This window comes from Cricetulus griseus, chromosome 7 (assembly GCF_003668045.3).
Source record: "Cricetulus griseus strain 17A/GY chromosome 7, alternate assembly CriGri-PICRH-1.0, whole genome shotgun sequence".
Classification (NCBI taxonomy): domain Eukaryota; kingdom Metazoa; phylum Chordata; class Mammalia; order Rodentia; family Cricetidae; genus Cricetulus; species Cricetulus griseus.
In genome coordinates, this window is record NC_048600.1 from 76,899,659 (window position 1) to 76,914,479 (window position 14,821).

General features: G+C 43.2%; 1 protein-coding gene across 2 annotated transcripts in view; it reads left to right on the forward strand.

Moving 5' to 3' along the window:
- Positions 1–14,406, forward strand: part of Cdrt1 (CMT1A duplicated region transcript 1) — a 30,146-nt gene extending 15,740 nt beyond the window's left edge. The window contains exons 9-13 of one of the 2 annotated variants that reach the window (XM_035448206.1): positions 1,301–1,449; positions 2,441–2,583; positions 8,046–8,228; positions 9,356–9,630; positions 13,610–14,406. In XM_035448206.1, coding sequence (XP_035304097.1) covers positions 1,301–1,449; positions 2,441–2,583; positions 8,046–8,228; positions 9,356–9,630; positions 13,610–14,406 — 1,547 coding nt within the window. The remainder of the gene's footprint in view (positions 1–1,300; positions 1,450–2,440; positions 2,584–8,045; positions 8,229–9,355; positions 9,631–13,609) is intronic. The other variant, XM_035448207.1, reaches the window with a different exon arrangement.
- Positions 14,407–14,821: the final 415 nt, after the last annotated feature.

Below are 14,821 nucleotides of genomic sequence, written 5' to 3' on the forward strand. Positions count from 1 at the left end.
GTTTTCCCTAAAGCCTCATGTTTTGGAAGCTTTGTCACAACTGTGGGGGATGGAAGTGACACAGGGCCTGGTAGGGATGTTTTTGGACCAACTTGGGACACTGTTCACAGAAAGGATTATGGGGCTCCAGTTGCTCTCTGGTATCCAGTTCAGCAAGGTTTCTACACACACACACACACACACACACACACACACACACACTTCTACCATGCAGTGACACAACCAAGAGATCTGTCTACAGAGCTGAGTACCAGGCCCTGGAACCTTCAAGCCTTTGAGCTGAATAAGCCTTCTCTTTGTAAATACATATGTCAGGTATTTTGTTAAAGTAAAGACGTATAGACTAAAACATGTTGGGAAGCAAAAAAGGATTTTTTTCAGATATGATTAAGTTAATGGAGAGATTATTCTGGATTATCGATAGTGGGCCAATGTATTCATGTGGTCCGATAAAAAGAAGTGTTTTTGACTATGACCTAATGGTGTTATGACTATGAAAGAGTGTTGGGGAGACGGGACGTTGCTGACTTTGAAGCAGAGATCTGGGGAGTCACTGCCTGTCAGAAATAGGTAGAGAGCAAGGACATAGGTAACAACAGCGCTCATATCCATTGAAGGAATCACACTCTCAACTGCCATGTCCTTAGTCATCTGAATGAATGCCATTGCCACCATGGTTTTTAAGTCTCAGATATGGCCATTTTCCTCTTAGGTTACTTGCTCTGCTGCTTCAGGATGAAAGTACCTCTGGGGGCTGGTGGAGTAGGTCTTTCAGCATCCATCCTGGAATCTGTGGTCCCTATTGAAGCATCTCGTAGCTCTATTTGCTCATATATCCATCCCTCCCATCCCCACTTAACCCTGGGAACTCAATAGTGCAGTTGCTCTAACACAGTCTGCAGAGTGAAAATGATGCCACAAAATCCCAAGGTCAGAGTCAGAAATACCTAGAAAGGATGACAACTCTCCTTCTGTTGATGGAAGGTGTGGGCCAGGAAGAGAGTACTTGGGAAGGGTCATGACACTAGACATGCCTTGATTTTCATGAACTATGTTCAATAGCAAGCATAATTCAGGCTTATTGCACAACGGTTGTCCAGCATGACAGTTCCAAGGGTGAAGACCCTCTGTGTTGCTGGTTTTCAGGGGACTCTGTCATTGCTGGTGAGCATGAAGGGATACTAGCTAGGTGATGGTTTCTGGGGAAGATTCAGTAAGCTCAGCTTTGTGATAAGAAGCAGAACTTCACTGTAACCCTCTCCGCTTCCCTTTGCCTCTCCTGTCATCCTCTCCCCTTCAGAATGGGACATAGAGACAGGGAAGTGCCTGAAGACATTTAAACACAAAGATGCCGTCTTGGCTGTCAAGATCAGTGAGACTTACATCGTGAGCAGCTGTGAGCGAGGCATCGTCAGGGTGTGGCATGCTGTCACAGCTCAGCTGCTAAAGGTGAGTAGTCAGTGAGTAGGAACGTTGGTGAATGATTAAAAGGATACGAAGGTCTGTCACTCCACGCAGCTCCCTACACCATCCTCAAGCAATTGAGTGATAGCCAGCAACCAGGGAAACTCAGAATCACTCAAGGAAGGGTCTCCAAAGACATTCAGGATAGGTCAGTATCATAGCTCCCACCCCCTGGGTGGATGAAGGCTGCATAAATCTATGAGCCTTGTAACAAAAGCAGAGGTAAAGTACCTTTCCTCTATGGAATATCTTCCCTGGCCTGAGTGGTGGTCAGGGGATGAACACATGTTTTTTTTTTTTTCCCAGTAAATCATTTTCTCTTTTGTCTAAGGAAGCCTTATCACCAATTATTTTAGTAAGGCAAAAAAAAAGTGAGTGTTGGAAAAGTTATTTTTGTCCTTACTAATGCTAAGAGAACACGAGACATCTTGAAAGTCATTAGAAATTGTCTTAGTACATGTTTTGTTACTCTAACATAGAGGTTTGTTTAGCTCATAGTTCTGGAGGCTGAGAAGTCTAAGGACAGTGCTGGCATCTAGTAAAGGCCTTCGTATCATGGTTTGCCATGGTGGAGCACATCAGATGATGAAAGCATGGTGGAGACCACTGCTCTTAGAACGAAGTCTTTCCCGGGACAAGCCACAAGTCGTTGACCAGATCAATAATTCCCAAGAGCAGAGCATTACAGTGCTAACCCTCTTAGAGGCCCAACATTGACGTGTGAATTTGAGGATTCAGCCTTCTAACACTTGGATTCTGTGGGGGTGCATCGAAACCAAGCATGTGTCCACAAGCATTCTTGCTGGATTTGGACTCCTGGCTTTAGTGGTATTAGCAAGATCTTGCTTGTACTGGGGCCACAGGACCACAGGGAACCGTAGGATATATATATATATATATATCTCCAGCTCTGGCCAGTGGAGGATTAACAGTCTGAACTGAGAGGGTCTGAAAGCAGTGGCATCTTTTCTTGCAGACTCTCATGGGGCACGAGGGAGCCGTGAAGTGCCTGTTCTTTAACCAATGGCATCTCGTCTCTGGAGGTGCTGATGGCCTGGTCATGGCCTGGAGCATGGTGGGAAAGTACGAGCGGTGCCTCATGGCCTTCAAGCATCCTAAGTAGGTGCTGGGGGAGTGGGGTGGTGAATATGGCGCTCCCTCCTTTCCCCAGCCCTGTGGACGGGTCACTCTGTGTACTGCTGCTCTCCCGGCTCTTCCTTTTCTCTCTCCTCTCTGCTTTTTTCCCACCTTCCCATTTCTATCACCATCCTCCCTTCTGGACATTCTTTCCTACCCTAGCTTGTTTATCCCTTGAAATAATAGCACTAGATACACATTTTGAGAAGTTGCTGGGGAAAATAGGGTGGAATGAGAGTAGGTCTCCCTATGTAGCCCAGGCTGGCTTTGAACTTGTGATCTTGCTTTGGTCTACTGACTGCTGAGATTACAGAAATCATGTGACACACGATAAACTCACATCTTCTAGCTATTTGGCACACTGACAGATTGTTCCAAATGATGCCAACTCTAAACTTAGAAACCTTAAAATGATCCACATGTCAACGTTTTAAAAAATAATGAAAGACATTTTAAAAGTTTATACTTCAAAGTCTATAGATTAGGTTTTTTTTTCCAGGATTGCAAATGGGTTCATTTTCCATTCCAGTTCAAACTCAGTGCTCATGGCTGCTTGGTGCCTATTAAGAAGTTTTCTGAGGTCACAGCTGGGCTCACTTGGAAAGGCTATTGTGGCCAATTAATGATTCTGCTGTGTCTATGGTTTTGCAGACTACACGGATAATGCTTTTTACCCTTGGTGCATTAAAGTGCCAAGAAACACAATGCTATATTACTTGATTAAAAGAGTAAGTGGATTCCCCAGGGGAATCTATCTGAGGATAGCTGTTTAATAAGTCAGGCTTTATATTTCTGATACTCCTTATTCAGTAGCCTTGTGAGAGGCATATGGGTAGAAGATATGTGTATATAAGGGTATGCTCTTTGTGGTACACATGACTACATTATTAGCAGGTGGGTGCTGGGAAATACCTATGCTCGGTGAATTGATCTAATTCCCAGGGAACTCTGAGCAAGCCTTTTTGTGTAGCACCTGGACTTCAAGGAGGACATTAACTTTATGATGTCTCCTGAAATTTATTAACCGTATGTTTTTAAAAACCTTCTAGCTGGACGGTGGTGGTGGGTGCATGCCTTTAGTTCAAGCACTTGGGAGGCAGAGGCAGGCAGATTCTTGTGAGTTTGAAGCCAGTCTGGTCACCCCTTTAAACTCTATATAGTAAGATTTGGTGACTGGAAGACAATGGTTTTAGTAAAACTGATAGTTTGGTTGTCATCTCGTTAACCCATGGGCCTTCTGACTGCTAGCAGAGAACTTCTGATACTGCCACTCTTGCTGGATGTCATTACCAACATACCATTAATTTTGTCATCTTAATCTTTAAAATTAGATTTATTTTATGTGTGAGTGCTTTGCCTGCATATAAGTTTGTGCATCATGTGAACTTGGTACTTGTGGAGGTCAGAAAAAGGTGCTGGATCCCCTAGAACTGGAGCTAAAGTAAACCATCATGTGTGTATTGGGAACTAAGGCCAGTTCTCTGCAAGAACAACAAGTCATCTTACTCATTGAACCATCTCTCCAGCTTCATATTGGTTCTTGATACCTGGCATGAACATAGAGAAACCACAGCTACCCAGAAGATGTGGCTAATGCTTTTGTTTATAGCCCCCTCCAGCCCTCTGTAATGGCTAGATACAAGTGCTCAAAAATATTTGATTGGTTATAAGCATTCACTTAGAGATTGCTTTTCTGGAGAGTTCTAGTGACTGGACTGATGCTCTTCTTTTGAATGTGGTAGACAATTACTATCTGGAAGAGGAGCCAGAGAAAGGCATCTCCTTTTAAAAAATTCAATCATGTTTTCAACTAAAATTCTGATTTTCGATTACAGTGTGGAGAAGAATATGAGAGCAGAAATCTGGGCATGGAGAGTTGCTTTGACAGTTGGTCAAAGATCTTATACTCTGTTTTTAACTATCCTCAGTGTCTTTTCCACAACTCATACCATAATTAACTTTTTGCAGTTTGTAATTGAGACATAGCTTTCATGCTATAAAATTGACTACATTAATACGTAGCAGGTTATAGTATAGTCACAATGTTGTATAGCTGTTATTATTATCTACCTATAGAATATTCCATCCATCAGCAGAAATGCCCCCTAGTTCCTTCCTGTCATTAGTTTCTTGACCCTTCTCTCTTGTTTCATTTATTTTTCAGTGCTAGGAGCTGAGCGGGACCTCACAGCCTAGGCAAGCACCCCAAGCCACACCCATGACCTTTCTTCTCTTATTTCCTTGGTCAGTTTTAGTAACGACTTGTTGTTGACTATCCATGTTTGTTGATCTTCTCAAAGGATTAGCTTTTGTTTCATGACTGGCTCTATTTCTTTAATTCTCAAAACAAATAACTTATGCTATTAGTTTTTATTATTCCTGGCCTTCTGCTTGATTTTGATTTTTTTTCTTCTAGTTTTAAGGTAAAAGGCTCAGATACTGATTGGAGAACTGTGTACATTCGTGGTATAAAATGTTCCCCAACATTTCTTTAGCTGTTTTGATTTTAAGACAGGGTCTCCTTATGTAGCTCAGGCTGCCCCAAACTCGCAGTCTCCTGCTTCAGCCTCCTGAGTGCTGGGATTGCAGGTATGTTTTGACATGCTGTATTTTCATCGTCATTCACTTGCAAAATATTTACTCATTTCCCTTCTGATCTGTCCTTTGACCTGTCTCAGCACCCTCCTCTGCCTGCACAGAACATCAAGGGTAGCTGGGGGTGAGAGCTCAAGGCGGACCTTTCCTAAGCATGAGTTGGATACCATGGATGTTAGATTCCGAGGGAAATGCTGGATATTTTAAAGGCTCCTGGACCTCTTATTCCTTGGCTTTTTAATTAATCTATCATTTGCCCCAGTGAGTTCCTAGTTTCTCAGGTAGCAAGAGCCCAATTATCTACCTGAGTCTGTTTCCAGCAAATGCCCCCCTGGTGGCAGATTAGCACTGAAAGAATTCTTAGGTAACAAAGACAAACCTTTTGTGACAGTCTTCCAAGACATCATTTAGACAGCTCAAGTAACTCATCATGAACACAACCTGTCTGGTTCTTTCTTGTACCAAGAATGTGGCTATTTTTTTCATAGCTACACAACTGAAGTGAAGAATGGACTAGGGTCAGTGGACATGGTACAACACACAGCATTCTTAATAACTCATGTCTTAATGCTCCTTAGGCTGCCGCAAACCTTCTGTAACTTCCCAGGACCCTGAAAAAGTGAATTCTGGCAGTTTTTTTCAGTTTTGTTGCTGTTACAGAAGGGCGGAATTTTGTAGTTTGCACCTCCACCGTCTTCACTGATGTCACTCTCTGAGTAAATTTCAGAAAGAAAGAGCAAAGCACGAGATACCTACAGGGCAGATAAGACCTGAAAGGCATTTGAATTTGTCTAGGACCAGTAACCTCCGCTGTGTCAGGTACTGGGCAAACTTAAAACAAATCAGCTGATTGAATTGTCACAGAAATACTGAGGTAGAAATTATGATTCCTTTCCATGGGGTGTGAGGTGTGTATAGGGGGATGTGAGGAAGACTGGGAGGTTGAGGTCCTTCCTCGGTGATGTACAGAGAGTATGTGGTGGTGCCAGTTTCATAGTAGGTGTCTACTCTGAAGCCTCTGCTGTAAACATAGGCTATCATTGTACAGGTTGAACCACCAAATGTCACAGGAACCTGGGGCAAGTATAGGTCCAGCTCAGTTAAGTCAAGAGTGAGGCAAGCCCTTTTGAATAGGACACCTCTGTCCCAGTGATGGAGTACTGCATGGGCAGACTAAGAGGTGTTTAAGGTATGGAAGCACTAGAACTTTGTTGGTTGCTTAAATGTTTGAATAAAAGCTTAGTTTGATATCTCCACCACCACCTAAGGAGGAACACAAGCCACACTGGCCTCCTTGCTGTTTCTAGATATCCTGAGCATGCATTTGCTTTCCGAGGTCTTTGCTGTTTCTCTTTTGACAGTTGCCAGGGCACTGAAGAATCTTCATCTGTCCCTGAGATCAACCAAGTTTAAGGCCAAATATGGTAGACTTCATTCTTTTAGTATTTCTGTAGCAATGGCCATATTCTGAAAATATAAGTCACCTTTAGAATAAATATATATTTAAGACCTGCTACAGGCTAGCTATGGTGCTATGTGTTGAGTATTCAGTGATAAGTATGACATGAGTTATTCCCAAGAGAATCTGTCAGTGTATATGAAGTTAGTATACATACGTAGTCGGGGAGGAAATTGAGGGAGATCTGTTTTGTTTTGTTTTCTTCTTATTATTGTTATTGAACAAAGTGGCAGATGAATTGGGCCTTGGCTGGCAATTTCTAGTTGCTGGAGTGAACCACCCAAAGCTGGATGGATTGTAGAGAAAAGAGTCTTATTTAGCTCACGATTTTGGGTGCTGAACACCAGCACCCTGTCTTTCCAGCCTGTGATGAGGGCCACATTGGTGGCATCTCAACATAGCAGAGATGCAGAAAGAACGGAGTGTGTGAAGTGGCTTTGCTTTTGAACAGTGCCTTCCTCAGTTGCTAACTGGAGATGTGTACAAATTGCTAACTGGGTCATCCCTGCTGAGGGCAGGGCCTCCAGTGATTTAACCAGCTTCTGCTAGGCCCTGCCTCTTAAAAGTTTTCCTTAACATTTCTCTAATTGGCCCGGAGACCAATATTAGCACACAAACCATTTGGGGACACACATAACCCATACACAAGCCATAGCAGATCTTGGTGGCTAGATCATAACCAACAGGCTTGCTTAGCAAGTTGATGTGATTACATTCAGCTTGGCAACACCATCAATAAAAAAGGCATTGTGTTTGTCAGAACTGAATAAAGCAATCTGAACCCTATAGTTGGAGAAAGACTGCTTTGGAGGCATCTATCTGGGTTTTTCCCTGGCTCCATCCTTGCCTATTGGCCATCACAAAAAGACACAAGTCTCATCCCAAGGTATAATTTCCTTTATGGACATTCATTGTTGGAAGGAATGAGTCCTCATTAGAGACTAAAAGAGAGAGAATCTATAAATTTAAGACATCTGTTCATATAAAACGAATCCTTAGCCTTCTACTGATATTTCTCACATAACAACACTATTCTAAAAGGAACCAACAAACAATTCTCGGTGTAAATAAGTAGCTAAGAATCAAATTGCACAAAAAAATGGCCACTTGATGTATTAGACCTCTTTCCCCGAATCCCCCTTAAAAGCCTGAAGCAGTGCCCTTTCTCCTTTGGCGACTTGCATCCTGTGACTAAATTGCAAACAATTGCCAAATGGGAAGGGTATAGCTGATGGTTAATGCCTTAAATCTAGATAATGAAAGATGGAAACACTACCTCAAGGATAGATATGGCTCCTACTTCCCAACCACACACAGACACTACAGACCACAAGCAAATCCAAGCACCTTCCAGAAGGCAGGTGCTGCCTCTTGTTCTGTTCCCTTCCAGGGAGGTGCTGCAGGTATCTCTTCTCTACCTCCGGGTCATCAGTGCCTGTGGAGATGGCAAGATCCGAATTTATAATTTCCTCAATGGGAACTGTCTGAAGGTGATAAAAGTCGATGCCAGAGGTGATCCTGTGCTATCCTTCTTTTATCAGGGCAACAGGTGGGTGGTAGGTAGATGTGTGAGGCAGACCATGAGCACTTCTTTGTGATTTTCTCCTTCCTCCTTTGGGACTCTGGATTTATTGGCAGAGCAGAATAGGCCACGTTTCCCTCTAGTTTGGCTGAGGGAAGTATCTTCTATGGGATTAACTGACCTCTGCCCCAGACTTAGTGATCGGAACACAATTAGAGCTGTGACAGCATGCCCAGCTTGGATGATTTCCATTGGGTTTGAGTAAATGGAAACCTGACGAAGACTTCTTAACGGATTCCGATTCCTCAAACTCCATTTCAGCATTTCCAGTCCAAACAAGACATTTCCCTAGAGTTTACACTGCCAAGTTAAAGTCGTGAAACTACAGTATTTAGGGAGAAAACACACACACACACACACACACACACACACACACACACATACACACACGCACGCATACAAATGCATGCATTTCAGTTTCTTCTTATAGTTTCAGGAAATATAGACACACAGAGAGGAAAGCAGCTTGCTTTGCGCAAATGAAAAAAAAAAGTGAAAGATATGAGTGAGAGACGGGAAGTGTGCTGAGGGAGTGGAAAATATGAGTTCCAAACCTTTGTCCACTGGGGAGTGACAGTGAGAATTAGAGGCAGCAGAAATCACCATGTTTTATAAAATGTCCCCACTATGTCCAGAAATCCTGGAGGATGCTGTGAAGCTGTGTGGAGTTTGTGTGGGAGCTCAGCAGAGGAGAGAAGACTTACCCATTGCTAGTTTTTATTCCAAGGGTAAAAATAGAAACACTCAATCTAGACACTGAGCTTCAGAAGAACAGTGAATTTCCAGTGTGGAGTACCTAAGCTTTTATCTTGGGCATCCTAGGTACTTGGCACCCCAGAATTGGAAGTTCACTGAAAAGGTATTCCAACTTGAGCAGTGAAGCAATCAGAACACATGTGTCCCTTTCATGATGAACTTCCAAAGAACACAGTTACAAAACTACCTATCCCTGTCCAACGCTCTACTTCTTTCTCCCGGCCACACCCTAAACCAGCCCATTCCTACGGTCACTGCCTCGCCCCAGCTCCCAAGCCTAGGGATCAGATAAGATACAACTGCAATGTATGTTTTGGTGGCCTCCACACTCCTTTTTGTGGGCACTCTCATTTTGGTTCCAGGATGGTGGTCCAGACGGACAGCAATATTCTCCTGTTCCAGTTTGAAAACGTAAAGTGGCAGTACTCCTCGGACAGAGGCAAAACAAAGAAGATGAAGGATAAGGAGGAGGAAAAGGAAGAAATCAGCCTTGCGGACGTGCATTCCAAGTCTAGCACTCAGGTTCACAGCCTGAGAGACTCTGTGTCTAGTAAACAGACTATGACCCAGGAATTCATATTAAATAAAACTCAGAAGACCCGAGTTCATCTGAAGCCACACAAGAAGCTATCTTCAGGTAAAACAGCAAGATCATGTGATTTCAGTGAGTGGGGATGGGCAGTGTGTGTGTGTGTGTGTGTGTGTGTGTGTGTGTGTGTGTGTGTGTGTGTGTGTGTGCTTGTGCATATGTTGGCAGAGACAGATGAGGTGGACTGCGGGGAGGAGGGGACTATTATGGACATTTAATTAAACTATTACTTCTGTCCTGAGGAGAGATGCACAGAGTTACTATACAAAGGAAATTGTTATATACAGAATGTGTTGTCATTAGACTTCTGAGAGAGAATCCATATACCTGAAGATGTTGGTCATAAGGCAGGTGTGTGTGGATGTGTAGGTGGGGGTATGTACCTAGTTCCATGCTATGTATGGCATCTAAAGAGCAAGTCATATGTGAGTTAGAGTCGCAAGACTCTTTCATGCTACCTGTCCTCTGCAGCATGAAGTTGGACTCAGGATCTACAGAGAACACTAGTAGGTCACCTTCAAGCACAACACACTGCAAGTGACCAGTTAATTCTGGAGAAACTGAGTGTCAGATGCTGAAAGTTTGATATCTGTAGGAAGGGGAACCATGATAGAACCCAGATCTTGGAGCCAGGCTTAGTGTCAGCAACATGGATCTTACAGTGGTAGCTTAAGTAAAAACCAGTTGAATTATTGTTGCATCCCCACTACTCAGGTCTAATCAAATTACATAATGACTGTGGTTTCTTCTTCCATCTTAACCTAATCATGTTAAAAGAAGCCTCTGAACAAGGAAAACCAAGCACACCCCAGAAGGATGTCAGGAGGAAAGCTGGTGGTGGCTTGGAAGATGGGCTAGAGAATCTGGAAGCAAAACATGAAGCAGAAGAGAAGATGAACGGTGATATTTTACTTGGAATAAGAGCTAAGCCCTAGCTGCTGCTGCTGCTGCTGTTTCTTTCTTTCTTTCTTTCTTCTTCTTCTTCTTCTTCTTCTTCTTCTTCTTCTTCTTCTTCTTCTTCTTCTTCTTCTTCTTCTTCTTCTTCTTTCTTCCTCCTCCTCCTCCTCCTCCTCCTCCTCCTCCTCCTCCTCCTCCTTTTTTTCTTTTCAGCCTAAACTTCTGCTTCTTTGGGAACAGTGCAGTTAGGCTTTCTTCAAAGAAGGACTGGTTTCCCACTAGTTCCTCCTAAGAGGGATCAGTTTCTTGTCTAATTACTAACTCAAGGCTAACTAAGCCTTTCTAAGCCCCTTACCCATTTCTTATTTCTGCTTCCCAGCTGGCTCCCTCTTGCATTGCATTATTCAGAGTAATGGGCACATCAGAAGAAGGAAGAAGGGGTCAGGCTGGTTGGAGGGGGTTTCTTGAGAGAGGAGAGAGATCTGAGTGTGAGTGGAGTGTGTGTGTGTGTGTGTGTGTGTGTGTGTGTGTGTGAGTGCGTGTGTGTATGCACACATGTGCATGTGTGTGTTGCATGTGCGTGTTGCATGTGCATGTGTGTGTGTGTGTATGTGTAAGTGCGCGTGCGTGTGTGAGTATGTGTGTGTGTGGTGTGTGTGCGTGTGCGTGTGTGTATGCACACATGTGCATGTGTGTGTTGCATGTGCGTGTTGCATGTGCATGTGTGTGTGTGTGTGTGTATGTGTAAGTGCGCGTGCGTGTGTGAGTATGTGTGTGTGTGGTGTGTGTGCATGTGTGTGTGCGCGTGTGTGTATGCACACATGTGCATGTGTGTGTTGCATGTGCGTGTTGCATGTGCGTGTGTGTGTGTGTGTGTGTGTGTGTGTGTGTGTGAGTGTGTGAGTGTGTGTGCGTGCATGTGTGGGTGTGTGGGGTGTGTGTGTACGTGTGTGTGAATTTGTGTTTGCACGCGTGTATGTGTATATGTGTGTGGGGGTGTGTGGGGGTGTGGGGGTGTGTATGTGTGTGTTATATGTGAGATAAGCAGATGAGGGAGAGAGTGACAGGAATGAGATTTTAAGAAGTACTGTTAGATACCATGGCTAGAATGCCTCTTTGACGTTTTTGAAAGGCATTGGCAAACACTTCTAATGTTTTTTGACTAGTAATAATTTTCCTTTTGAAACAAATTCCCCATGCAGACTGGTTTCAAAGTGAGCCAAACAAGTAAGATTTAATGGTCTACCTTAACCATGGGTACCCTCCATTTGTGCACACATACAGGTGTACCCATAGAGTGAAGTTCTAGGAATAAAACTGTTGTGCCACCGGGTGTTGGTGGCGCACGCCTTTAATCCCAGCACTCTGGAGGCAGAGGCAGGCGGATCTCTGTGAGTTCGAGGCCAGTCTGGTCTCCAGAGCGAGTGCCAGGATAGGCTCCAAAGCTACACAGAGAAACCCTGTCTTAAAAAAACAAACCAAACCAAACAAACAAAAAAAACCCTGCTGTGCCATAGAACAAAGACACTCAAAAACTAGAGAGTTATTGTCATGGTTGAACTTAAAAAAAAAAAAAACCACAGAATGAATTTATACTCCATTAACACTGTGAGTGCCCTCACCATATGCAAGCTAGCTCTGGGAACATCCTATCTCATCATAACTGCTTGTGTGATTAATAAAAATGGTATTTACATTTCCTTAAGGTTGCTCATTAACAGATAGAATGTCCATCAGAGTGGGCCATGGTAAACAGTAACCCTAACCCATCACTATCGATATGATCTAACAACCAAGATTCATACCATGAAGATCTGTATGTGTATTAATTTGCAGATCTAAAACAAAAAACAAAACAAAACAAAACAGAAAAATCCACAATAATGAAAAAGAAAAAAAAATCCATGTTTTCTGGATTTGGAAGGAGAAGGAATGATTTTGACAACCTAACTATCCCAGTTAATTATTTTTTTATAAAACATTGTTTAATTGGCAAAGCAAAGATCAGGAACACTTGGAGTTTCACCCTACCCCCATCTGTCACTTTGGGACACCACCCAGTGGCCAAGGGAAATTATATGCACGATACCTGGTTGCTGTTCCTTTGTTGGCAGCACTCTGGGTTCAGATTAGGCAACTGAGTTCTCCTTTTCTTTTCTCTGTTATGTTTTTTAAAACAAGGGCCTTGTTTTTCTGGAGGGAGGAAAAAGGCAAAATGGGAATGCTGTAAGAGATGCATTTATCCAAGAAGACATCTTTGCATCTTTGCTAACTTAACGGTCTCAGATACTTTAAGGATTCAGGCGCTATGCTAGCGCCTGCCCCTGTCACCTGGCAGAGTGCACTCAGACAATACTCTGGTCAGTGCGCAGGTGCAAAGGCCCCCTTTAAAAGAAAGACCCCCACCCACTCATGTTCTTTCCCACTCTCTTTCCTGCTGTTCCCCTGGGGCAGACAGGACTTTTCCTGTCTCCCTCTTCTCTTCTGTCCTCTCACTGTCTCTGTGTCTCTTTACCTCTTTTCTCTTTCCTTGCTTTATCATATAACAGATACCTCGACTATAAAGTGGTTTGTAGAAACGACTCTGTTTTTCTGCTGAATATTTTGGATTCATAACTATTGGTCAAAATATTCTGGGGACTCCTCTTTAGGAATCTAGCTTTAGCCATGCTAGGATAGATTGCATTAAGCAGGAGTGACATTCTTAGAATCCAGGCTCAATTCTGGGAAACATAAACCAAAGCTGGCTAATAAAATGAGACTTGATCTTTGTTGTATGATTATTGATGACAATGTAGGTATACTATAAATCTGCAAGACCTGTTTCAAGTGAGTCATGAATGAGATGTGAGTCATTCTCACAGGAATTTTTGAGCATGTGTAGAACATTAGAATTACACAGGCTGCCTTGGAAATATGACACCTTACATGAATATTTGTACAGTCATTAAAAACAAGCCCTTTCTGCTGTCATCATTTCTGATGTCATCTGGGATGTTTGATGGCATGCCTTTTGGGCAACAAAACCTCAGCGTACCTAGCAGTTAAAATGGCTCTGGCTTTTACGTATAGATGGTCCCTATTTTCCATGGGTTGCTGATATGCCTTTGTTTTCTTTTTGAAGAATCAGATGATGTAGAAAGTCATGGAGAGGAAATCAGTCAGCCAATGAAAAAGTTCTGGAAAGTTCCTATGACACCTGACCGATTCCTGCTGACTGTCAACGCTTTGCAAAAAGCCCACAATTCTGAAGAATTTGCCTATCCCGGCAGGCCCAAAACTCCAGTCATTGATGCCTGGGGACCTTCAATTCCATATCCAAGGAAAGTCCTAAATTTCAAAGGAAAATCAATTCAATATGCTGTTGACCAGCTTCGATCCAGCAATATTCTTACTGATATGAAACAAACCAATATCCCCCTTGAAATTCAAAAATTGCAACCCAACTTGAAAAAATCCCTGCATAGTCCCAGAGTCCAGTCCACCATACCCCAGCCCAGACTTATCCGTTCCAGAGCCTCTGATATCTTAAAGGGCGATGATTTCTTCACCAGTTCAATTGATGGGGAGATTCGCCCCCGGGTTGCCCCCCTGACCAGCATGCAGGTCATTAAACCAAACCGAATGCTTGCTCCCCGAGGTGGCACAGCTACCCTGTCTCTCAAGAAAGAACGGCCACGTTTCTACACAACCCTGGATCCTCTCAGAATGAACACGGGGTTCATGCTGTTGACTGTGAAGGAGGAGAAAGAATATGGAGAAGCCAAGATGAAGGAATATCAAACCAGTGAATCCACTAAAGTAGTTGACCCAGGTAAAGCCAGCAAAGCTGCGTGGATTCGTAAGATCAAAGGCCTGCCTATTGATAATTTCATGAAGCAAGGGAAAACAGCGGCCCCCGAACTTGGACAAAATGTGTTTATCTAAACCATGTTTGGGAACTTAACAGCACCATTACAATAAACAGAAAACCAAGTGAGCGTTGGTGTCTGGGCCTTTCTTTTCTTTTCGACATTTCTTTGGCAATTCACGTGAACCTTCCTAGGATTCAAAGAACAGATAGTATTACACTAAGACAAGAGGAAACAGGGAGAGAGTGCCATTTGCCTTCCACTTAGTGAGATGTAGGCAAGTTCACTGATGGGTGTCATCACTGTCACTTTAGGGTTACCACTGCCTCCACAAACTTTTAAGTGAATATCAGGATGTATAGAAATTTCCTGGTATTTTGGCATAGAATAAAGGTCAGTTCTGGTAAGGAGGGTGGGGAGCTCAAAAGGTTGAGTTGTATTTAGAACACTGTATGTGATTTCACTGGTTGGAACATATCACATCTGATGAA